General features: G+C 38.5%; 1 protein-coding gene across 3 annotated transcripts in view; it reads right to left on the minus strand.

Annotated features, from left to right (window-relative positions):
• The window catches only part of CYB5R4 (cytochrome b5 reductase 4), an 83341-nt gene that overhangs the window by 56450 nt on the left and 1250 nt on the right, over positions 1–25641 (minus strand). For 2 of the 3 annotated variants that reach the window (XM_028108027.2, XM_028108028.2), the window contains exons 2-3: positions 22444–22597; positions 2198–2298 (exon numbers count right to left, since the gene is read on the minus strand). In XM_028108027.2, the coding sequence (XP_027963828.1) occupies positions 2198–2298; positions 22444–22597 (255 nt within the window). Of the gene's footprint in view, positions 1–2197; positions 2299–2624; positions 2662–22443; positions 22598–25641 lie in introns of those variants that run through there. The other variant, XM_028108029.2, reaches the window with a different exon arrangement.

Below are 25641 nucleotides of genomic sequence, written 5' to 3' on the forward strand. Positions count from 1 at the left end.
TGTTTAAAGATAGCATCAAGGGATTTCACCAGTGACCAGTGACGATACTGGTGCACAAGAAGGAAGGCAAAGATTACTCAAGTGGCTTCAAGTCCCCATTACCAGAAACAGGAAACAGAGGAGGAATAAAAGGGAAGAAGATGAGTTGATATTATTTGAAGGCAAAACAAGTTGAAGTGCCTATGAGTAATCAAATTGCCCATCAGCATTTGGAAATAAAAAACAAGAGGTCAGAAGCAGGATGCAAAGTAGAGACAGAAATCTGACAGTAAGAAGATTACTTAATGTTCTTTGTACAACTCAAATACTAGCCCTGAATAAATTCTCAAATATTTAAAGATACAAGCTTCCCCACAGTTTCTAGAATATAAAGTTGTTTACTTCTGTGTTAAGTAAAAGTCTTAAATAAACATCACTGGTCCTGTTAAAGCCAAGGGGAATGCAGCAATCTGGTAACTAACATACTGTTTAAACTGCTAAAGAATTTAACAACATAGCAGTTTTTGTCACTTCTCCAAAACTTAAATTAAGGTTTACTTAAATAAGGTCCATATAACCTCATGACCCTGAGATCACCTCTGTAACCTCCTGAGGCTGAATATTCTTCCACAAGAAGAGTTTCCAGTAAAATCTAGGTTACAGAACAGATATAAAAAAAAAGTATGGCAGGGTGCCTGGATGGCTCAGTTGGTTAAGCGACTGCCTTCAGCTCAGGTCATGATCCTGGAGTCCTGGGATCGAGTCCCACATCAGGCTCCCTGATCAGCAGGGAGTCTGCTTCTCCCTCTGACTCTCCCCCTCTCATGCTCTCTCTCTCTCTTTCATTCTCTCTCTCAAATAAATAAATAAAAAAAAAGAAAAAAGTATGGCAGACAATTTTTCACACAAATGTTCCCAAACTTTTCTATTTAGCTTGCATTGCTAGATAATAACAAATACCAAATGACAATGGGAATTTGCCTTAAATCAGCAATAAGAACCTCCCAAGGAGAATGCTATTATGACCAATGGTCAAACATGACTTTCTTCCAACCCACGAAGAACATTAACAGCAAACGGGATTCTGCTATTTAAGCAGATGCACCTCAATACATTTAAATATAAAACAAACTGTATTTCTGGCAACCTGGTCAAAACATAAATCCTAAAAGAGATGAGAAGGTAGGAGGAACAGAAATCAAATTATATTTGTTCAGGAGTCAACTCGGGGCACCTGGGTGGCTCAGTCGGTTGAGCGTCTGACTCTTGGTTTCAGCTCAGGTCATGATCTCAGGGTCGTGAGATGGAACCCCACGTTGGGCTCCGTGCTCAGCAGAGAGTCTGCTTGAGGATTCTCTCCCTCTGCCCCTCTGCCCACTCGTGCTCTCTCTAATTAATAATCTTAAAAAAAAAAAGAAAAAGAAGTCAACTCTAAAAATAACCCAATCTCATTCCACTATCTCAAATGGTAATAAAATCCCAGTACCACAACATGGATCATCATCATTAAAATACAAAATAAAGCATATGTGAGACAAAGGCAAATTTCTGTTCTTCTCAAGACTGTTGTTTCAAAATAACAGTTCAGCCTATTGATAGTAGCTAACATACTCCATGTAACTTTTAAGTAGTACAAGAGCTAATGTTTGTTTTTAGTAAATGTAAGGGGAAATATAAGGGGAAAGATGACTAATTTAAATATCTTTTGAAATATACATACAAAATCTCTGCTACCACTCTAGGAAAAATAAATTTTTCTATTCACTAATCATCTAACTTTCTACATGATATGCAGATTCAGTATAGCAAGACAGGCCGGTTATTGAACATTCCCCAAGCGAGAAAAAACTAAGCGCAGAGAAGCTAAGCGTCTTGTTCTTTCTTCTAATTGTTACTGCCTCCCATGACCCAATCACATCATCATCATCATCAGAATCAATCAAAACCGAATAAACAGCTGTCAGCAGAGGAGACAGCAAGCACTTGACAGTAGACGCCCAGATACAGATTTGAAACCAGCTCTAAAATTACAGTAAAATAATTCAAAGGCAAATTAAACAAACAGTTGTTACTTATGCGCATCTTCCTACATTTCAAAACTCAAGCCAACACATGTGAAATTTGTGCAGCTATTTTCTTTTTTGTCTATAACTATCACACTGCTAAATCTAAGAGAACTCTTCCACTGTAATACTCATGATTACCTTCACCACCTTACCTGATCGAAGAGGTCAGTGCCATCGGATCCTGCTGCTCTCATTAGTTCATCTTCTCCACCAGGATGATACTCCATATATGGGCTGACATTATAAACAAACCCTATCAAAGCAAGGGCAAATAACATCCTAAATGAACTTCTTTAAAGTTGTACAAACTAGAAATTTAAGCAATAAATCTTTTCAAATACCTCCTATTTAACAAATCATTATTATTTCAAAGTATTAAGTACATCAAGGCTGTCAGATTTCATCAGACTCACAAGCAAACAAGTTAGCCTGCCAGTTTCATGGGTCCTGGGCAGAAAACGTCAGACACAAAGGATAATTTAGTACTCATATCACTAGCAGTAGCTACAATATCAGCATTTGCATGAGTTCCCTGAACCCCAATTCCTACAGACCTAAGTGAAAAGGGCCAGATACTACCTGTGCACTACTGTGCTGTATGACAGGAGGAGAACTCCGAGAGTTTAGGCAAGTCGAAGTTTTTAGAGTGGGCAGGAAGTGGGCGGGTGCCCTTTGTTCTGGGGGAAGACATTATCTTTATTATACCAAACAGTAGGCAAGCTGTCCTTTACTCCAGAGGGAGTCTCGAGTTCTACTACCCAAGGTGGTTTACTATGCCAGCATCCCTGAAAACATTGTCCAGAACAAAGACAGTGAGTGTTTCTGCTTGTAAGATGGGCAGATATCTGAAAAACCTAGAGCGAATTGCCTCCTAACACAAAGAAATAATGAAACATTGTTTATGATTTTTAAGTGTTCTCTCTCTACTCCATCACCACTACTGCCCTGGTAGGAAACTCTGATGAAAAAGAATCAAACCGTCACCCATGTGTCTGATCATCTCAGCGACCGCTGGGCAAGCAAGGGTGACTGGGCCACTGAGGCATGCTCTGAGAAAGCAAGCACAATCCTTCTCTGCAGTTGTCCAAGGAACAAAGATTCTTGCTGAGATCTTAATAATCCTTTTATCTTCTCCAAACATTTATCCCATCTGTTCATACATTTAAATATATCTTTATCTTAAAAAAAAATAGGGAACAAATGGAGGAAAATTTGCTCAATGAATAGCCTTCCCAAGGAAATGAATTGCTTTTTAATCTTTTACTTGAAAACTAGACAGTAGACAAATCCAGCCCTGAAGACACCTCAAGGTACAATGAGATCAACTGGTTTTCTTATATCCTGGCTATTCTCTCTTTATGTTATGACTTCCATGAATTTAAATAACTTTAGGTAACTTAAAATTTTCATCCTATATGATAATCTTAGGAGGAAAGAAGATTGGATCTCAGGCCCAAAAAGGTATTGTATAGTTTTTCCACAAGTTCAATTTTAGAGACCAACCAACCAGGTAGATTTCTTTTTTTTTTTTTAAACTAATTCTTTTTTTCTTTAAGATTTTATTTATTTATTTAGTTGAGACAGAGAATGAGAGAGAGAGAGAGCATGAGAGGGCGGAGGATCAGAGGGAGAAGCAGACTCCCCACTAAGCAGGGAGCCCGATGTGGGACTCGATCCTGGGACTCCAGGATCATGACCTGAGCCGAAGGCAGTTGCTTAACCAACTGAGCCACCCAGGCGCCCCCAACCAGGTAGATTTCTTTATAAGATGGCTTAAAAGCAATTTAGACAACAAAAAGAAGTAAATTCACAAAATCTCTTTTAGCAGTCCTCCAAGTAAGTCTGAGGAAGGAAGAAAAAAAACCAAAATGACTGGTAGAGTTCTCTCCTTTCTCTTCGCTCTCCACCTTCTCTACCAAATTTGGAAGGAATTTTTCCTATTGTTTAATGCTTAAAATCCATAGACCACAAATGCCAGAAGTAATGATTAGGGTCAGAATTATTCCCAACAGGTTTTTTTGGGGGGTTTTGTTTTTGTTTTTGTTTTAAGATAGAATGCCTTACTTAGAATTCCAAACCTCCTCGGCCACCAAACCTCAACTGTAGTTTCTCAAGAACATGAAACTTACAACACACAATCATGAACTTTCTGTGATAGAATTTCATATTTCAGCAACTGGCAGAAAGATAAACAGGGAGCTTTGCCAGCTATCCATAATCAGCATATAAAGCCTAGAACATCCCACATGTGTTCTCTTCGATCTCAACCCTTTAGATTGACCCTTATCCTCTCATATTCTCACTCCAGACCTGAACAGCTTCCATGCTCTTCAAATGGACAAAACTAGGAATGCCTATAAAATCCTTCACTGTAAGGAATTGAAACTGTAAGTGTCTCAGTCCAAGAAATGTTAGATCCAACTACACTTGGCAGTGTTAGTAACTTGTTAATTATGAGACATAAACCCAGCTCCCAAAACGCAACTGATGTTTTTCCTCTGGTGCAGAGGCTCTTTCTTCTCTTTTTCTTCCTCTATCTTATCTCCTTCCGTTTCCCTTTTCAAAAGCATTTCCTAAAACTAAAACTTGAATGGGGCAGAAGAAAACAAATGCAAAGAACCTAACTTTATGCTTTTCTTTCATGCTTGATTGTATTCTACTTGTACTATACATGGTTTTTAGACAGTAATCTCTAGCCTAGAGCCTCCCATTGATTCTTACCACCTGGTTTTTGAAACTAATTTTGCTTGCATTTTTCTAAATTTTGCAATGACACAATTAACTTCTTCCTATAGCTCTAGTTGCTCAAGTATCACAGATTTGTACAACCAATTGCCCATTAAATATAAATACATGGTATTTAGGGACCCAAAGACACAATCTCAACTTAATGTTAGGCTATTAATGAATTCTGTAAAACCTAAATCCTAATAATGACACTAAGAACAAAAATGGGCAGGAAGAGATTCACAAAACACCAACCTTGAATGGCATAAAACTGCTGTGACCAAGATCCTCTGGTCACAGCCCAACTGGTGCTTTTAGATCATTTACATGGGTCACCTTCAGTTGCAGAGGGGGAATTAGGGAGAATATCTACTGATCAGTCAATCACTCTATCTATCCACCCACCCATCCACCCATCTTATCTACCCATCCTGATATTTTATTTTTTTTAAACTCTAACCAGGAGTAGATACAAGGATTGACTGAGTACTGTTAAGAAGAGCAAGTTAATTTTACAATATACAGACATACCAATCATAACGTTATACACCCTAAACTTATAAAGTGTTATATGTCAATTATATCTCAGTGTAACTGAATGAATAAATAAATAAGAACAACTTATTAAAATTAAAATACAACAGTTTTATTAGGAACATCTACTCTAATGTTTAAAGACAACACTTTTTAAATGCCCTAGCAATATTCAGGGGTACATATTTTAGCTAATTCATCCTAGCTGAGCTGCAGTGCAACTGAAAGCACACATTCAGAACAACAGCTACACTGAGTTCTTTAGGCAATGTACTGGTAGTACCTGTTCTAGTATTTTCAAACTAAATTATCTCTTGTGTTATATGTCTGGAACTCTGAGCTCCCAAATAAGTTCTTAGAATAAAAATTACTCAATTTAAAATTACCATTTAGTGCTTTGTATCATCAGAAACCTATACTACCAATTCAATCACAGAATGATAGCGTCTTAAGACTGGGAGAACTCTAAAGGCATTTTTTAGTCTGATTTCTGATCCAGTACAGGACCCACCTCTATTAAGATCTACAGACAGACCATCATCCAGCATCTGCTTGAAGAGTACCAGTGTCTAGGAGCTCACTGCTTATTTAAAGACTTAGTTCAAGGATCAATATCATTTTTATACCTAAAAACCAATGTTGCCATTTTACACACAAAGAACTCTTCTCCATCTTCGTAAATGCTGCCCCTAGTTTTTCACATATACTTGTTATATTTGTTGTAATTTAAACCCTAACTGCTACTGCTAAAGAGTAAGGCATCTTACAACAAAATATTTGTGTGTAAAAATTTTAAAAACCCACAACAAAACGTGCAAAAGAAAATATACCAGTCGCTTAACCCAACTAACAATGTTACTATGACTGAGCATTAAATGTCATCCTGAACTCCCTAGAAGCCAAGGCTAAAAAGAGACACGGCTAACACTGGTTGCATTATCTGATCTTAAAAAGTGTTAAAAAAGAAACAAACAAAAGGAGACGCCTTACTTCTTTAAAAAGGAAAAAGCCCCTTTGAGTTTTTGATGTTGATATTGTGAGGAACATGAGTCCCTGTATAGGGGTCACTGACCACATGACAGATACTATGATTTAACAATATGCAAAAACCTTCTTCAGGCAGCATTCCTGCCATCCTCCCCAGCCCTAAGTTACCACGAATGTATGTTTTGTCTTGAGACTAGCAAATCTGGGGCATTTCATATAAATGGAAGCATACGATATAGGGTCTTTTATTTGCCTTCTTCCACTGAATATAATATTTTCAAGGTTCATCCATGTTGTAGCATGTGTCAATACATCATTCCTTTTTATGGCTGAATAATATTCCATGTATGGATAGAGCACATATTGTTCATCTGTTCGTCAGTTCAATGACATTTAAGTTGTTTCCACTTTGGAGTTATTAGGAATAATGCTGCTATGAACATTCATGAACACATTTTTGTGTGGACATATATTTTTATTTCTTTTGAGTCTATACATAGAAGTAAATCTGCTGGGTCATACACAATTTATGTTTAACCTTTTGAGGAACTGCCAGAATGTTTTCTATTCCCAGCAGCAATGTGGGAAGCTTCCAATTTCAGAGCACTCTTTTTCAGTCACCACTCCAACTTCCCATAGACAGAAAAAGCCTCTTCCCAACCACAGAACCTGAATCACTTATCTCAGATAACTGAACTCACAACTGGATTGCAGTAAGCTCCAACTCATTCTCAACCCCAGCTCTATATCTGACACCACAATGTAAGCCTCAAGTGATATTTATACCTATTAATCTATCTTCCAGATGAGGCTCCCACAATTTTTCAGGTTAGGTAACTACACGTGAACCATAATAGCCCACTGATAAGGAGTAAACTGCATCCCCATGGTTTGAGGCCACACACGCACTGATAATTTGTCATTTTCTTTGTTCTATTTTATGTCAGAGATTCTCAAAGCATGATCCAGAGCTTCCTGAGGGAGCTCAAAAGTCTTTTGGTGGGTGGTCCAAGGCCAAAACATTTTTGTAGGAATACTAACAAGATGTCATCTGCCTTTTTAAAAATCTTTGTTCCACAAGTATATTAAGTGCAGAAGGTGACACAAGCATACAACTGTCACCTATGAAGTCACACTTTAAAGATATTTGCCAAAATGTAAAACAATGCCACTTCCCTATGTTTTTGTTTTGGAAAATACAGTTATTTTTTCATAAAAATATCTATTATTTGTGATAACATATGGTGAGTTTATTGTTTTTATTTTAAAGTTAACTTAAAAATATTCTTTAAATGTCTTTTTTTTTTTTTTAAGTGGTTTTATTGGGGCCCCTGGGTGGCTTAGTCAGTTGAACATCATCAGACTCTTTTTTTTTTAAGATTTTTTAATTTATTTTTATTTGACAGAGAGACACAGCGAGAGAGGGAACACAAGCAGGGGGAGTGGGAGAGGGAGAAGCAGGTTTCCTGCCGAGCAGGGAGCCCGATGCGGGGCTCGATCCCAGGACCCCGGGATCATGACCTGAGCCGAAGGCAGACGCTTAACAACTGAGCCACCCAGGGGCCCCGAACATCATACTCTTGATTTCAGCTCAGGTCATGATTGCAGGGTCATGAGATCGAGCCCCAAGTCGGGCTCTGCACTCAGCATGGAGTTGGCTTGGGATCCTCTCCCTCCTCCTACTCACACGCTCGTGTGCTCTCTCTCTCACTCTCAAATAAATAAATAAATAAATAAATAAATAAATAAATAAATAAAATCTTGGTTTTATTAAAGCACAGCGACAGGACCTGTGTGCAGAAAGAGCTGCCTCTTCAAATTTCATAATTTTTATTTCTGAAAGGCAAAAACATCAATAGATAAAACCATCATAAACAAGAGCTCCTTGGGGGTCAACAATAATTTTTACAAAAGTAAAGAGATCTTAAAGCCAAAAAAGTTTGAGAACTATTGCTATAAGTATTTTTTGTACTCAAATTTTTGTAGTTTTATACAATTTTTATAATCAGATTTAAAATTAATTTTTGTTTAAAATTCAAACAGAAATTTAACTCTAAAGCCCCACATTATATGCACTCAACAAAAATTTATTTAATGCCTATCATGTACACGTCAAGTATTATGCAACTACACTGTAGTATTCCTATTTCACTATTCACTACTGTTCATTTTGTTGGCTCTAAAATCAATGAAGGAAAAAGGTGTGTTCACACAATAAAATCAAAGCATATTTCGCTATATTCAAATGTACAGGTCCATTTTTGCAAGGACTGTGACCACTTTGCCATCTTGTGTTCAGTAAAGAAATAGCACATTACTTTAATTTTAAGCCTACTGATATTTATCTAGTTCTATCACCTGCTGAGAGAGGGTGTTAAAACATGCAACAATAACTGTGGATTTTAATTCTACCTTTCAATACTATCAATGTTTGCTTCATGTATTTTGAAGCTTTGTTATAAAGCATAAACAGTCTTCATAATGAACTGACTCTCTTAACATTATGAAATGTCTTTATCTCTAGTAAGATTCTTTGTCTTTGGTAATATACTTTATCTAATATTAATATAGGCCAACCTTGTTATACTTACTGTCTAGATATTATACATTTTCTTACACATATACTTTCAACCTGTGTATTTGTATTTAAAGTGTATCCCTTCTACAGAGCACCTAAATAGACATTTCTACAAAGACACACAAATGGCCAACAGACACATGAAAACATGCTCAACATCACTCGTCATCAGAAAAAAGCAAATATCAAATCAAAACTACAGTAAGAAATCACCTCACACCTGTCAGAATGGCTAAAATCAAAAACACAAGAAATAACAAGTGTTGGCAAGGATGTGGAAAAAAAGGAACCCTCATGCACTGTTGTTGGTGGGAATATAAATTGGTGTAGCCACTTTGGAAAACAGTAGGAAGGTTCCTCAAAAAAAATTAAAAGTAGAAATACCATATAATCCAATAATTCCACTACTGGGTATTTACCCAAAGAAAACAAAAACACTAATTTGAAAAGATATGTGCACCCCTACGTTTATTACAGCATTATTTACAATAGCCAAGATATGGAAGCAGCCCAAGTGTCCATCGACTGATGAATGGATAAAGATGTGGTATATATACATATTGGCATATTAGTCAGCCACAGAAAAAAAGAACGAGATCTTGCCATTTGCAAAAACATGGATGAACCTAGAGGGTATTATGCTAACTGAAATAAATCAGACACACAAATACCATATGATTTCACTCATATGTGGAATTTAAGAAACAAAACAAATGAACAAAGGAAAAAAAGAGGCAAAAAAAAAAACCCTGACTCTTAAATACAGAGAATAAATTGGTGGTTGCCAGAGAGAAGGCGGGTGGGGGATGGGTGAATTAGATACAGGGGATGAAGAGCGCACTTACCGTGATGAGCACTGAGTAATGTATAGAATTGCTTAATCATTATATTATACATCTGAACCTAATATACCACTGTATGTAATTAAACTTCAATTAAAAAAAAAAAGAAACAAAGAAAAGGAATTTGACCTAAGTAACTTTGGAAACCAACGTTTTGACTGGAAATGCAAAACCAAAGACAAATAATTATATAAAACACTGTAAAATAAACAAACAAAACAAATAAATACAGTGTATCCCTTCCTTATAACCATCATGTAGTTAGGTCCTGATGCACAATCACACAATCTGTATCTTTCAATTCAAATCACTGGTCCATTACACTCAATTATTGATGTGGCTGAATTTAGAGCAACCATTTTATCTAGTCTTCATCCTTAACCCTCGAATTTTTTTCTTCTTCCAAGTTTTCTATCTGTGTCTCTCTATTCCTCTCTCCCTGCCTTCTTTTGGGTTAACAAAATATTCTTAGAATTTCATTTTATCTATTGACTTTTTAGCTATACCTCCTCACATTATTTTTAAAGTAATTGTTCTAGGGATATCTAGTATATATACTTAACTTTAACCAGTTTACCCAACTAGGTGCTGGACAGTAGAGCATCTTAGGATTTCAGGATTAAAAGCATTCGTCTCTTATACTCCTGAAAAGTTTCTAAAATGACTGCAAAAGATAAATAACACATAAAACCAAAAAGACACAGAAATCAGAAGAAGAGATGACAGCAATAAAGTTCCGGAAGCCTGAAAGCCAAATGGATGAGTGATAACATTCTTAGCAAAATGAAGAAAGGTGAAATAGACCCTGTGAAAGTTGGAGGGGAACCTATAAAAAGCCAGTGTGTGCAAGAGAACCCATCCCCTCCACCCTCAACCCCGCCAAAAGTGTAAGAATCAGAGATTCCAGGTAGTTCTGAAGTTAGAGGGCAGGAAGATCTTGAATTCAATTGAAGCAGCAATATGAGCCTTAAATCCCCTCCCCCATCCTACACTACCAAGCAACCAGCCCCTTCCCAACCCTGCAAGAAGTGCAGGCTTATTCTCTAGAGAGGATGAACCAGAGAAACATTATACCAAAGGAAACTCACTTGGGAGTGGGGAGAGGCTTGAACTAAAATCCAGAAGCAAAAGCTTACATGTCAAAACATTAAGATCCACCTCCTACCACCACCATTCCAGCAGCTCCCATTTCCTAAATAACCCTCAGAACACTTATTTGCAGATGATGGGGAGGATTCCAGCCCAAAAGACTTGCATACCATCGGTTGGGGACACCTGCCAGTGCAGCCAAACCAATGCATAAAAGAGTTCTGCCCACACACGGAGCTTCCATTTAGCTCTCTGGTCCATCACTCTCAAAATAAAAGGGCAGACATTTGAAGAAAGCCTCTAAAATTAAGATTAGTATCTAAGCAACTTATATTGCCAACCTCTGGTGCACAATTTTAAAAAGAAAAAGAAAGATGAAAAATGAGACCAGCACTGCCTCAGAGAAACTAGAAAAGAGTGAGGTAACAACTATCGTGAATACAACTTGGAGCTTCTAACTCCACCAAACTACCTCAATGATGGTGAGTCCAATTTACAAAAGAGCCAAGACAATCTGAACTGAATGCCTCAGTTTGCATGGGAAAATTTAAATAGGATGTGATAAAGGCCTCTGTGCACTTCAGAACATCAATAGGGCATAATTATCAAAGATCATCCTATGTGAAATTAGTATTAGGAAAAACAGCCCTGACATTTAACTAGGAAATTAGTTTAAAAGGAAATTGATCAGTAAAAGCTTTAAAAATTAACCAACAGCCTGAGGAATCAGTTACACTCTAAATATTCTGAAAAAAAAATCACAAACCTCTCCTAGGGAGAACAATAACAAAACATCATTAGCAATAGCCACATTTACTATATACTTAAAGCAGATTTACAATGTATATCAATATTAAGCAAGACACCCTCTCTCTAAAAGATTAGTTTTCCCTATTCCATGGGATCATTTCCCTCTGTCTGCCTATGCCTTAGGTCTACCAGTGACAGCTACCAACCAGCACTTGACTGCCTTGTTATTAATTACTTGGCAGCGGGGGGGGGGGGGGGGGGGGCAAGTATGTCCTTGTGCTTTGGATTATTTCTTATTTTCCAAAATAAGGCAGCAGCAAAGATTAGCTCCAAGATATAATAATGAACTTCAGAAGTAGAAAACCACAAGAAATATTTGTTCCTACCCTTAACAAAAAGAAAAAGCTAGGGGTGCCTGGGTGGCTCAGTTGGTTAAATGTCTAACTTTGGCTCAGGTCATGATCTCAGGGTCCTGGCATGGGCCCCACCTCGAGCCCCACATCGGGCTCTGCGCTCAGCAGGGAGTCTGCTTGTCCCTCTCCCTCTGTCCCTCTCCCTGGTTGTGCTCTGTTTCTCTCTCAAATAAATAAAATCTTTTAAAAATAAAAAATGAAATAAAGCAAAAAAAAAAAAAGAAAAAGCCAGGCAATCCATAAAAACCGTAAGTTTCTGAGCCCATCCGGAAAATGAGATCATAAGGCAACCAGTAATCTAAACTCCAGAGTGATAAGCCCCTCTGAGGAGGTGGGACTTATGAATTGTTTCATCTTTGATAGAGCACGGGAAAAAGAGACATTGCTAGAAAAGAACTGAAGTTTCAACAAACTCTTTAAGGGCCAAATGTGCACTCATGCCAATTTAGAACCCTGAAGGCCTCAGACACAGGATTCTGTACCCACTCACAAATTGCTTTTTCACAGTTTCCCACCTCAAGAGATGCTTATGAGAAGGACAAGCAGGGCAGAGCTGAGAAAGTAATATTGCTGGTACTGGTGTGCAATGCTTGCTCCAAGATTTGAGGGTAAAGCAGGAGTACCAAGAAGTCTATGCACACTTTCAGACTGCCCAGACACAAGGTGATTATCAGCTACTGGTGGGGCAGAAGCAAGAAATTCATCCGTGCTTCAGAATGAACCCTCACATGCAGCAAAAGTTGTCCATTTGCTTGGGAAGGTACAGTAAAGCCTCTCATTCTTGAGTTCCTGCATTAATACCAGGCAGATGTTAGCTGCTGCTGGAAAGGGAAGGAAACAAACATCCTCCTTCACTCTGGTCTGACACTAGGCAAATGCAAGATCAACACTGGGAGAGGGACAGAAAGCCCACTCACGCCCACACTCTGTGCTGATACAAAATAGAGCTCTTCTAGCACTAGAAGAGAGGCAGGGCAATTGCTCACAGCCTACACCCTCTGCCCTACTGATACAAGGCAAAGCTCTGCGGTCAGGAGGAGAGGAGGTTGGGGAGAGACAAAAAACCTGCCGGCATTCCAGATCCTGTGCCGAGGATGAGGCAGAAGTAATTTCCACTGGGGAAGTGACACAAGCACTGAAAAAGGTCAGCCTCTGGGGCTCAAGTTCACAGGACCCCCCTGAGACTGAGGCTCAAACAGGAAAATTGCAAAACCCCTTCTGCCTCCACCACAAGTCTTGCACCAAGTAACAAGCAAGAGCAGCTGGGAGCATGGAAGGAGACCCTACACAACAATGTAAGGCAAGCTGTCAGCTAAGAGTGCAACAGGAACAAGGAGAAAATCCTCTACCATGGCGGGACCCACACAAACAAGTTAGCAGCAACCCACTGTGGGAGAAGTTTGAAGTCTGCAGTATACTGATGGTAACAATAGCAACAATACACCCCAAATCCAGCTCAGCTACTACCCAGACTGACTCAACCTAATTGTCTGCCAGAAAAAGTGTACTCGTTTCTAAGTGTAAATACTTCAGGTTTTACTGTGCACCTTATGCAATGTGTGACATTCAATCAAACATTACAAGTCACACTGAAAAAAAAAAAAGACAAAAAACCCATTGTCAAGAGAGAAAAATAAAACAGTAACAAAACCAGACTTTAAGATGGTGTATATGTTAGAACTATTATACAGGGATATTAAAATAACTATAATTAATATCTTTTTTAAATAGATTTTTATTTACTTATTTGACAGAGAGAGAGCAAGAGAGGGAACACAAGCAGGGGGAGTGGGAGAGGAAGAAGCAGGCTTCTTGTGGAGCAGGGAGCCCTACGTGGGGCTCGATCCCAGGACCCTGAGATCATGATCTGAGCCAAAGGCAGATGCTTAACGACTGAGCCACCCAGGCGCCCCTATAATTAATATCTTTAAAAAAATCTAGTAGAAAATGTGGATGACATTTAACAGAGAGGAAATATCATCACAGAGACAGAAACTATAAAAAGGAGTTTAATGGAAATACTAATATATTTTAAAATGGGGCTCAAAACTCAATAATGGACCATGAATCTATATAAGAAAACTATCCAGAAATAACAAAGTTTCAAACTGATTAAGGAACTCCAGGGGCCAATAATCTGGAAACATCAAATATCAAGTTTCTCCACTGGTTACTATTCTGTGAAATAATAAAACAATACCATGGTTTAAAACTCCTACACATATCAAAATATACAAATGATTCCAGGTACATTTACTGAACACTAACTAGGAGCCACGCCCTGTGCTGGAAGCTAGGGGTACGGAGAGAAGCAGTATATTAGTATCCCCAAACTCAATTTAAATAGGAAAAATATTAAAAATGGCCAAAAAGTGTTATAGATATTCTAAAAGAAGTCCAACACCAAGTGCTAAAGAAGAAAGCCCAGGGAAGAAACACAGTCCAAGAGGGCCAAAGTCATGAGGAGATTAAAGGAAGAAACCGTTGTCAGAAAGAAAGCAAAGAACTAAAGGGTGTTAAATAGTTCTGGATGGGCAACTGCCCAAGGTATGAGGAGGCTGGAGAGCACTGGTAAGAGCACACAGAGATGAGCCGTAGTTAAGAAAATATCTTAGAAGGAGTAAGATCTTTGAAAAGAGTGTGTCTTGGGCACCTCGGTGGCTCAGAGGGTTAAGCATGTGCCTTTGGCTCAGGTTCTGGGATCAAGTCCCCCTGCTCCGCGGGGAGTCTGCTTCTCCCTCTGCCCCTAACCCTGCTCATGCTCTCATTCTCTTTCAAATAAATAAATAAATAAATAAATAAATAAATAAATAAATAAATAAAATCTTTAAAAAAAAGTGTCTTTCCAATATAAGAGGAGAGAAGAAAGAAAACAGAAATCACTAACTTTAAGCACCTTCTACTCATGGTAAACACCTCCACGTGTGCACGTGACCTCTCTCTCACACAATCACACCGCCCAGCCTTTGCACATGCTTCTTCCCAGAGCCTAGAGTGCCATTCCCATTCCTCTTCGCCTAGTTAACTCTCGTTTAGCTTTCAGATCTCAGCTCCATCTTCTGTAGTCCTCACTCAGCAAGCATACCTCTCCTTCACAATACTTGTCAGACCTGATTAATGCTTTGTGCTCCCCACCGCATTGTAAATTCCCTAAAATCAAAAGCCATCTCTGTTTTATATTTCCATGTTATCACCAGAACCTGGTAGAGTGCATGATAAATACTGATTAAATGAGTGAACCAAGATAGAGGAAAAGTTCAAAACTATCTTCTCTATTTTTTATGAATGACAACTACACACAGGTAAAAAAAGCAAAAGCTATGTTTCATTAAATTACTAGAAATAAAAACTGTCCCAGAAGGATATCCTATATGATTGTTAATTAACATAAAAAAGAACTACAGGTAATAGGCACCCCATGGTAATTTCTTAATGAATTAGTTTACATATGGCACTCAAAATGAATAACACACAAATGCTAAACCAGGATTCAATCCAGAGTTGAATATAATAAAACAGGAGAAAGCATACTGTAATAGTTTAAGCCTAAAAGCTTAGAATGGGGTAAGTCAAGAATATAACAAGAGTAACTGCCAAGTTATCGCCATAAATATACTGATGCCAATACTGCAGGAAAAAGAGTCTTGAAATAGCCACCTTCCTAACTATGATAGGAGTAGAAATTAATGAAATAGAAAATGGACAAGCAACAAAGAAAATCAAAACCAAAAGTTAAAAAAATTGATAAACTTCTAGTAAGACTGATCAAGAAAAAAAAAGAAGCCAAAAATTAGCAGTATCTGGACTGCAACAGGGTATATTACTATAGAACCTAAAGACACTAAAGATGTAATAAGGGAATGTTGTAAACAACTTTATGTCAATATGGTCAATAACTGAGATTAAAATGAACAAATTCACTGAAAAAACATAACTTGCAAAAATTGGCATAAGAACAAAAGAACATTTGAATAACCTGTATCTTTTTTTAAAATTAATTATCAAAAACATTCCCACAAGGAAAAAAATTGCAAAACATTGGCTAAAGTTTGTAAAATTCTGTGTCAACCAAACAAAACCCCTGTGGGTCAGATGAGGCCCGAAAACCACCCGTTCTCTTCCTCTACCAAACTTTTAGTGGATGAGAGGGAGGGACAGAAAGAAGAAAACTTAAAAACAAAAACAAAAGCAAGGAAAAGATTGACAATTTAGGAGATAATGACAGTAAAAGCAAACCTTCTTGGATGTCAGCAGGACAGAATGAATAAAATCGACAAGGATGAGATTATCTGCATTTCATAGGGGAGAACAGGCAATGTGAAAACCTACAGATCAGATCAGAAATGAGTAAGGGGAAATGTAGCTGTAAAAAAATGTTGATTTGTATTTCCTAAGCAAGCAAGCAATAGCAGAAGAGGTGTTCAGAAATCTGCTGTCGAGAAGTAATGAGGACCATATACAAAGTGGACTGTGTACAGAAGAGCTGAGCTACCTGTAATAATAGTACACTACTGTTCAGTTACACTCTGTACAGCTGTGACAATACATTTCATTATAAATTAAAAAGTTAGTCCCCAATTTTTTTTTTTTAAGATTTTATTTATTTATTTGACAGAGAGAGAGACAGCAAAAGAGGAAACACAAGCGAGGGGAGTGTGAGAGGGAGAAGCAGGCCTCCCGCGGAGCAGGGAGCCCGATGCGGGGCTCGATCCCAGGACCCTGGGATCATGACCTGAGCCAAAGACGTTTAACGACTGAGCCACCCAGGCGCCCCAAGTTAGTCCCAGATTTGAAAAGCTGTTCTTAGAAGAAAAAAGTTTCTCTGCTAGAGACAAATAATATTGCAGTTTCTCAAAATAAAAGTGAAGCAAGGAGCTAAGGGGCCCTAAAGAAAAGAGCTTACTGTTGGAAACATCAGCTCTGTTCTTGGTGGACTTGAATCTAACCCAGAAAGTATAAAACTTACTTTATTTCTGGAGTATAAATAAAAAAACAGCCTAGTCAATTCTCTTTTCTCCCAGCAGTTATGTTCTCCAAAGTCACTGTGAACACTGAATTAGCAAATACTGAACCATTGCTCCTTTGGGAAAAGGCAGCGTTAGGTTCCTGTAAGCCTCTGGTCACATTTTTGTCAAACAATACATAACCGTGGTGCTTAAGGTGTATTTCTGTTTAAAAACACCTTAGTCAATATGTATTGCTGCTTCATGAGCATTTAATTCACAGCCAACAGCACTGAACTCATGCCGGAACAAAGCTTATCTAACATACATATTTTCTCTGTGAGGCACATCATAGCCTTCAGCACTACGCCTGGGGGCCACTTTAAACCAAAACACCAACAAAAAGCACAAAATATGAAAAACATGGCACTAAACAACCTCAAGAAAGACACATCTGTAGGTGTATGAGAGCAGAAATCGGAAGGCAGAGCATCGCCTTGTTCAACCTCAAGTAGGAATGTGTGCTTGGGCCAAACACATTTTCCCTGCGCTGCTCATGTCTGCAAAGGACTATGAAAGCACTGTTGAGTATTGATTTCTGGGGTTACAAAGCAATTTTAGTGAGTAGGCAAATCTGCAACTCACGAATAATGAGGATTGACTGTACACACAAAAATTTACACTACCATCCTACAAAGTAAAATTTAAAAAACGTTTACTGTAAATGTATCTAGAAATCTAGGAAGCTGGACTAGAAATATCATAGGACTAAATATTACTTCTCGGACTCAATTTACCAAAATTTTCTTTTTTTTTAAGATTTTTTTATTTGAGAGAGAGAGAGCAGAGCGAGTGAGAACACGAGTGGGGGGAGGGGCAGAGGGAGAAGAAGAAGCAGGCTCCTTGCTGAGCAGAGAGCTTGATGTGGGGCTCGATCCCAGGACTCTGGGATCATGACCTGAGCTGAAGGCAGATGCTTAACTGACTAAGCCACCCAGGTGCCCCTCTTTTATTTTTTTTTAAGAGACAGAGAGAGTGTGCACGGTGGGGAGGGGCAGAGGAGAAGGGAGGGAGAGAATCCCAAGCAGGTTCCATACCCAGCACGGAGCAGAGGCAGGGCTTGATCCCAGGATCCTGAGATCATGACCTGAGCTGAAATCAAGAGCTGGACACTCAACCGACTGAGCCACCCAGGCGCCCAAAGATATTCTAAATACTAATGAAACACGAAAAGTACGGACCCATTTCAAGTCACTTTTACAGTGATCTCAAGCAAGCCTCTTCAATTTACTAGTATAAGATAATCAGCATTAGGAGAAATCAAAGCATGTTTATTTCTAAGTTATAAATGAAATCCATTAAATCCCTTACGAGCAACTTAATGTGATAAACTTTTAAGATTTTATTTATTTGTTTGTTTGTTTGTTTGAGAGGGCACACGCTCAGACTTTCCGCTGAGCACAGAGCTCAACCCAGGGTCTTAATCTCAGGACCCTGCGATCATGACCTGAGCCAAAACCAAGACTCAGACTCGTAACTGACTGAGCCACCCAGGTGCCCCAAATCCCATCAGTTTTTTTTTTTAACAGAGCAGCCAGTCTACTGAGGGTAATCAACTTTTTCTAAATACCATTCATTCAAATGACTGTTACTAAGTATCAGGCTACACTCACCCTCACTCTCACTGAGATCAAAGGCTGTATACCATGCTGCCAAAAAATGATTTCATGACTTAATATATCATTACCCACACTGACTACATCCTACAATAAAATATACCACAGGGGAAACAAAGTCTGATTTAGGCTCTACGGAGCTTTCACAGATGAGTGATTCAGATGTTTGCTCAAAGTTTCACATGTTTGTAAATCACCTTTAGTTCTCAAGAAACAGCAATAACAGAGAAAACTACAAAAGTTTGCATTAATGTAAATTCAACAAGATTTTTAAAAAAGCATTATCACTCCTATCAATTCCTTCAACGTTCCAATTACCTCCTACTGCATTACAGTAATTACACACTTCACAGAAAATGGTGATTAAGTGAACTGCTGCCAGCCAAGTGTTCTTTTCATACCATCATTTTTAGGTATGTAACTGGACTCAACACACCTGAACATGTGCATAAATACTGATATATACTCAAAAAAAGAAAATAATTCCCATAATATCAGCCATAAAAACCCATACCAAAGTGTATATTTTCTAAGATTTCTTTAAAAAAAATACTAAAACTAATTGTGTCTACCTTAACCCGATCAGCTGAAATTGGAACGGATCTAAATATGGGGCAATTGTTAGACAAATGAAGAATTTAATATTTTATCAAGGGGGAAAATATGATACCATGATACCATGTTTCCCTATGGTACAGCTTTGATTAAAAATTGGGCCCAAACATTATCTCTGACATTCAAAGCTAAATTTGGTATACATTCCCCTTTTAAGAAGGTATCATTTATATTTTAAATTAGAACAATAAGAAAAAGACAATAACATTTAGTCACACGCTTACTTTAAATTATGACTGTCTCAGAAATTACCAGTAATCTGTTTAATCTGTTTGTCTCAAATTCATCCTACTTACCATTGTCTTTGTCAACATCCTGGTTCCCCTAAGAACACCTGAACTTCTGTAATGAGCTAAATGCTTTTTGTCCCATTTAATTCACTATACCCACCCACCAGACTAATGTTTCCAAGGCATACTCTGATCACAATGTCCCCACATCCATATATCTCTTAGAGCTCATACTGCCATCTAAATTAAGGACACATTTCTCCGCCTGGCTTTCAAGGTCCTTTACGATCTGACCTAGCATACCTTTCTAGTCTTCTCTATATAACTGTCCAACAGTTAACCTAAGCTCCAGAATGTCTCTCAAGCCTTTCTGCATCTGTGGGTTAGGCTTTTCACTCCACTTTGATGTACTTCCTCCTTATTTTCTGATGAACACCTGTCCCCAGCTTCTAAGCTATCACTACCACAAGAGTGTCCCTGATTTTCCTAACCCACATGTCTCCCTCCCTCCAATCTGATGTCACTTTCTTTATAGCTTCTAATGGCACTTCACTCAGCTGTGTCCACTATCAGTCATTTATCCTCTCCTACTAGAGGGGATGCTCAAAGAGCACCACCTAAATTGAGTGCTCTTGATAATATAAACTGAACTCGTCAAAAAGGAAAAAAAAAAAAGACACTTAACTTTTTGCAAAGGGGAAAAAGCCTTATTACTAAAAGAGTAACAGAGACTTTAAACAAATTTATCCTTAAATTGACAACCTTACCAGAAAAAAGTGGCATGCATTCAATCCTTATAGGAGATATATAACAGGGAGCAGTGTATGTATTACTTTTGAAACATAGCACACTAGTCCCTTATCTCCATCAATACACCAAATGAATAACGAAGTGTGACTGTGTTATATTAATGCCTCATTTATCTAACATAACTAAGACACAAAGGGTTCACATAAGTGAGTTTTCTGGAGAAGTGCCTATAGAAACAGAACTCACACGCCTACAGCCTGGACCAGCTGAGAGATTCTCCTGCATACTGACCTCCACTTCACCCAGTCTAGCAGAAAACACTCAGGCAGAGTGTGGCGGTCATTATACTTACACCTGGTAAAACAGGTGGGCAGCATGGAGAAAGAGCAAGGAGGGTATTCAAAACCCTAGAGAATGGCAAAAGGAGGGGCGCCTGGGTGGCTCAGTCAGTTAAGTGGCCGACTCTGGATTTTAGCTCAGGTCATGATCTCAGGGTCATGAGATGGCACCCCATGTCAGGCTCCACGCTCAGCGGTGAGTCTCTCTCCCTTTCCCTCTGCCCCTCCCTCCTCGTGCACACGCATGCACACTCTCGCTCTTTCTCTCAAATAAATAATTTTTTTTAAATTTTAAAAAAATAAATAAAATAAAATGGCAAAAGGAGTTTTTTGCATCTAGCAGAATCCTCATTCCAACTTATGGGTACTATCCACAGCTGTATTTCCCTGAGAAACTCTGGGGAGTTGAGCAGCTGTTCTTCTGTCTCAGAACAAGCTATGTCATCACCTGCTGGAACAGTCCACCCCCTTTGCCACTGAAATAAATTTCACACTCTAACTGTGTCTGTTATGGGTTGAATTGCATAACCCCCAAATTCATATGCTGAAGTCCTACCCACCAGTACTTCAGAACGTGACCTATTTGGATATAGGGTCAATGCAGATATAATTAGATTAGGTCATTCTAGAGTAGGGTAGGGTCTTAATCTAATATGACTGGGGTCCTTGTAAAAATAGGAAATTTGGACCCAGACAAGTACACAGGGAGAATGCAATGTGAAGCTGAAGGCAGACTGGGGTGATGCTTCTACAAGCCAAGCAACTTCAAAGATTGGTAGTAGCAAACCAGCAGAAGCTAGGTGAGAGACACAGGCATTTTTCTTTTTCACAGCCTTATGAAAAAGGCACCTTGATCTCAGACTTTAGCCTCCAGAATCGTGGGACAGTAATTTTCTGTAGTTTAAGCCACCTAGTTTGCGCTATTTTGTTTGGGCATCCCTAGCAAACTAATAGTGTCTACTGCTATCTTTCCATTTATCACATCACCAATCTACTATAACAACCACAGAGCTCTTTAAGTAACAAAACTTCTTAAAAATGTTAAGTGAATTCACTCAACAAACAACATATACTGATGATGTCTATGTGCCAGGCACCAAGGACAGAACAGTATGACTGACATGACATGGTCTCTGCCCTCATACAGGTCACAGTGTAATCAGGATAACTGACAACATACCATAACTATATAATGATAAAATTACAATTGTGTAACACCAATGAATAACAAACCGACACTTTAAAAATAGTGGGCATATTTAACCAGGTCTGGATGGCTCAGTGACATTGCTACGGAAGCCCATTGTACATTCCCATGGCCTTTTTTGCTTTCATTCCCCTCTGAGATGTGAGGTTGTTGATTGCCATGAGGTCTGCTTTTATCAGCCACTCTCCTGTATCTCTGCTCACTCTCTCCAACCCACTCATTTCTAGCTTGGCACTTCTAATTTGCTATGGGCTACAAAAATCAGGTCATTAATATTGCTAAGAAATTTACATTAAATAATAAAAATTGCTTCATGTCAGAACTTAAGATTTGGCTTAAACACAGGCTTTCTGATTTACTTTCGGTTCTCAGAGACATTTTTTTCTGGCAGAACAATTTCTCCCATTCAAAACGATTCTGTTAAAAGGCACTAAGGTGGGACATGATTATATATAAACTAGAGTGTTACTGAATAACCACCCAGCAAACACTTGCTTTCTTTCTAAGGGAGTACAGTGCCGGTATGCTATGTAAATAGTTACCTAAGAAAGAAATACTGTTGAAATTCAGAATTATATACTTTGTAGTCCAGCATAAGGCATATTTTTGTTATCTACTTGTGAATCATATCACCAAATAACAGGACCATGAGGCCATATGACATTACAACTGGAAAGCCCAGCCAAAACTTTTTGCAGTATGTAATAAATACCACGTACCTCTTATGCATATCCAGCAATCGTCTTTTTTGTTGTGTTTTTTAAGTTCTTCTTCAGTTACTTCAATTAACCTGCCTTTTAATCCCGTTAGATCCTTTCCACTTTTGGTGAGGCGAATCCAATCCATAAGACTTCTGCCCTGTTTTAGAGGGACCTAAAAAAGGAACAGAGAAGAATTCAATGTGGATTCTTTGAGTCAGCTGCTTCTCCTGCCCCACCTGCTGCTTCTCTGCAGGCTGCTCACTACTCTTATTCTCATTCAAAAAGATAAGAAAACTCAAATCTAACAATTCTACAATTTTATTTTTTTACAGATTTAGGTGGTTGTCAAAATCATCTCTGCTGTTTTAGAATTATAAATAGAACAATATAAAATACATGAACTATGAGGTAGGGCTTAGAAATTCTGTCACACAAACACTCACCATAATGGTATCTAATAACACAAGAACAGTATTGAACCTGGAGGCAGAAAACAAATTTTGGTCCTGGCTCTGCTCTGTCACTAATACGTTGGAGTTGCTCACCAACCTGGACCAAAAGTTCTTTCCCTTAAAAATCACAAGAGATTTAATAGAAGAAAATATAAATGGCGAGCTAAAGTTGATTTTCTGGATATATATATATCCATATATATCCATATATATATCCATATCCAATATACACAAAACATTAGAAATCACGAGGCAGCAATCTGTTTTCTAAGAATTCACTAAGAAACAAAAGTTCTCAAATATGGAAAATAAAAAAAAACTCTAACACTCTAGGGAAGGGTTTGGCAAACCGGTCCATGCCTGTTTCTGTATCACCCTGGAGCTTAAAATCATTTTCACAGGTCGTGGTGCTGGTGGTGATGAAGAGACTCAATTGTCGTGTGGCCCTCAAAGCCAAAAATATTTATTATCTGGCCCTTTGCAGAAAAGTCTGCCTGCCCCTGCAAAGAAGATCTGGTAAAGGGATTGAGCTACTGTCTAAACTCGTATAACTAGTTTGTAACATAGTACCAGAGGAATGTTTAATGTAAAAGAAGGCACGATCAAAGAAATATATTGCTACAGACTGAATGTTTGTGCCCCTCCAAAATTCATGTTGAAATCCTAACCTCCAATGCGATGGTATTAGGAAGTAAGATCTTTGGTAGGTAATTAAATCATAAAGGTAGAGCCTTCATGAATGCTACTAATGCCCTCATTAAAAAGGCCTCAAAGAGCTCCCTCATCCTTTCTGCCATGTGAGGATGTGGGGAAAAATGGCTATGAACCAGGAATCAGGCCTTCATCAGACACCGAACTCAGTGGTGCATTAATCTTGGAATTCCCAGCCTCCAGAACTGTGAGAAATAGATTGCTGTTTATAATCCACCTTATAAAGTATATGGTTCTCTGTTATAACAGACTGAATAGACTAAGATATTTATATACCTCACTTTCTGGAATCTTGTCTATTGTAGTCATTCATTTACCCCCAAAATAACCAAGTTAATAGGTCTGTGGTACCACTGCAATTTCACATTCCTTCCTACCAATTACATCATCCCATTCTTACCATCCCTGAAACTCTCTAGGTCTCTTGGTCCCAATAAATGAAGTAAAGTATGAGAATATGATCATTTCCATCCCAAACCAAAATCATTCATCTCTCTTATTTATGTGGATTCCATAATCCACTGGGTAGTTAATGCGTAATCTTCTGAAAACTCAAATCTAACCATGGGCCCTCCCTCCTTCAATGGCTCCCCACACTACCTTATTTTTTTTTTAAGATTTTTATTTATTTATTTGAGAGAGAGAGTGAGTGAGAGAGAGCACAAGCAGGGGTAGAGGGAGAGGGAGAAGCAGACTCCCTGCTCAGCAGGGAGCCCAATGTGGGACTCGATCCCGGGACTCTGGGATCATTACCTGAGCCGAAGGCAGCTGCTTAACCGATTGAGCCACCTGGGTGCCCACCACACTACCTTATAATAATGTCTCTAAATTCCCTAGAGTGGTTTACCAGGCCTTTTATATCTGGTCATAGTTTACCTCACTAGCTCTGAGTTTTAATTTTTGCTCCTTCCTATTAAACGCTTTAGCTAAATGGTAACCAATTCCTTGATTGCTATGAAATACCTGCTCCTTGGCCCGGCCCAATTCCCTCCCTCTCTCTCTCACAGACACTATCTCCTCCAGAAGCCTTTTCTGACCCCAACCCCTCTGTGGTCATAACACACAGTTATAGCACTTATCACATTTATAACTATTTATTAGTGTGTGCAGCCTATTAGACTAAACTCCTTGGAAACAGAGACCACATCTTCAGCATATGGTAGGTTCTCAAAAAATATTTATTTACTAGTATTAGCAAAAATAATAGTAGCTATCATATATAGAATGCATACTCAGCACCAGACACTGTGCTCAGGACTTTACACAACAATCCATGGAATCCAAATAAAAGTCTAAGGGCAAGTAACACATGAGTGCTTACCACATACCAGACTGTGCTAAGAGAAACATTATCTCATTTAATCCTGTGAACGGCCCTATAAAATGGGTACTATTATTCTCTTTTACACCTGAGAAAACTGAGACTCAGAGACTTAGTCATGGGAGTTGGGAAAAGAATCCGGGTCTTTCTCACTCAAAAGTCTATGCTTTTAACTATTATGATATATAACCTCCCCAACTAGCTTCTATTTTTTCAACCTCTACCCATTTCATACAATCCTGAGTCAGGTTCTGATACGTGCAAGATTACTTCATTTTATAAAGGGGGGGAAAAAGTCTCAGTTTCCCTCTGAATTGTGCAATAACCGTATTTTGTTCTCTGTTTGGACCCGAAGACTCACCTTTGCCATCACCACCTGTGGACCTTTTGTCTTTGCCTCTGAGCTTTCTCCTTTAAAAGGATGCTGAGCACGTGGTTTGTAGTTTTAGTACAGAAGGCCAGCAACTCTTATATTTTAATTCAGAGAGTCTTTCTGACTATTTAGCCAAGCATTTAGTTCAAGGAGAGAAAAGGTCAAACATCAAGAAGGAGGGGACAGATGATTAGATGACTGGATGATATATGGAGCTATGGAGCAATAAATGAAATATCACAGCCAGAGTCACATCACATCAAACTTTTAGGGTCCAAAGCAACGTTTCTTAACCAGTTTTCTTTTCTGTGATATAGAGATAACAAAAGCAACCACTTCGTGGGATTATTGTAAAAATT

Source organism: Eumetopias jubatus, unplaced genomic scaffold (assembly GCF_037043125.1).
Source record: "Eumetopias jubatus isolate StellerSeaLion01/CBP00866 unplaced genomic scaffold, mEumJub1_p1.0 scaffold_6, whole genome shotgun sequence".
NCBI lineage: Eukaryota > Metazoa > Chordata > Mammalia > Carnivora > Otariidae > Eumetopias > Eumetopias jubatus.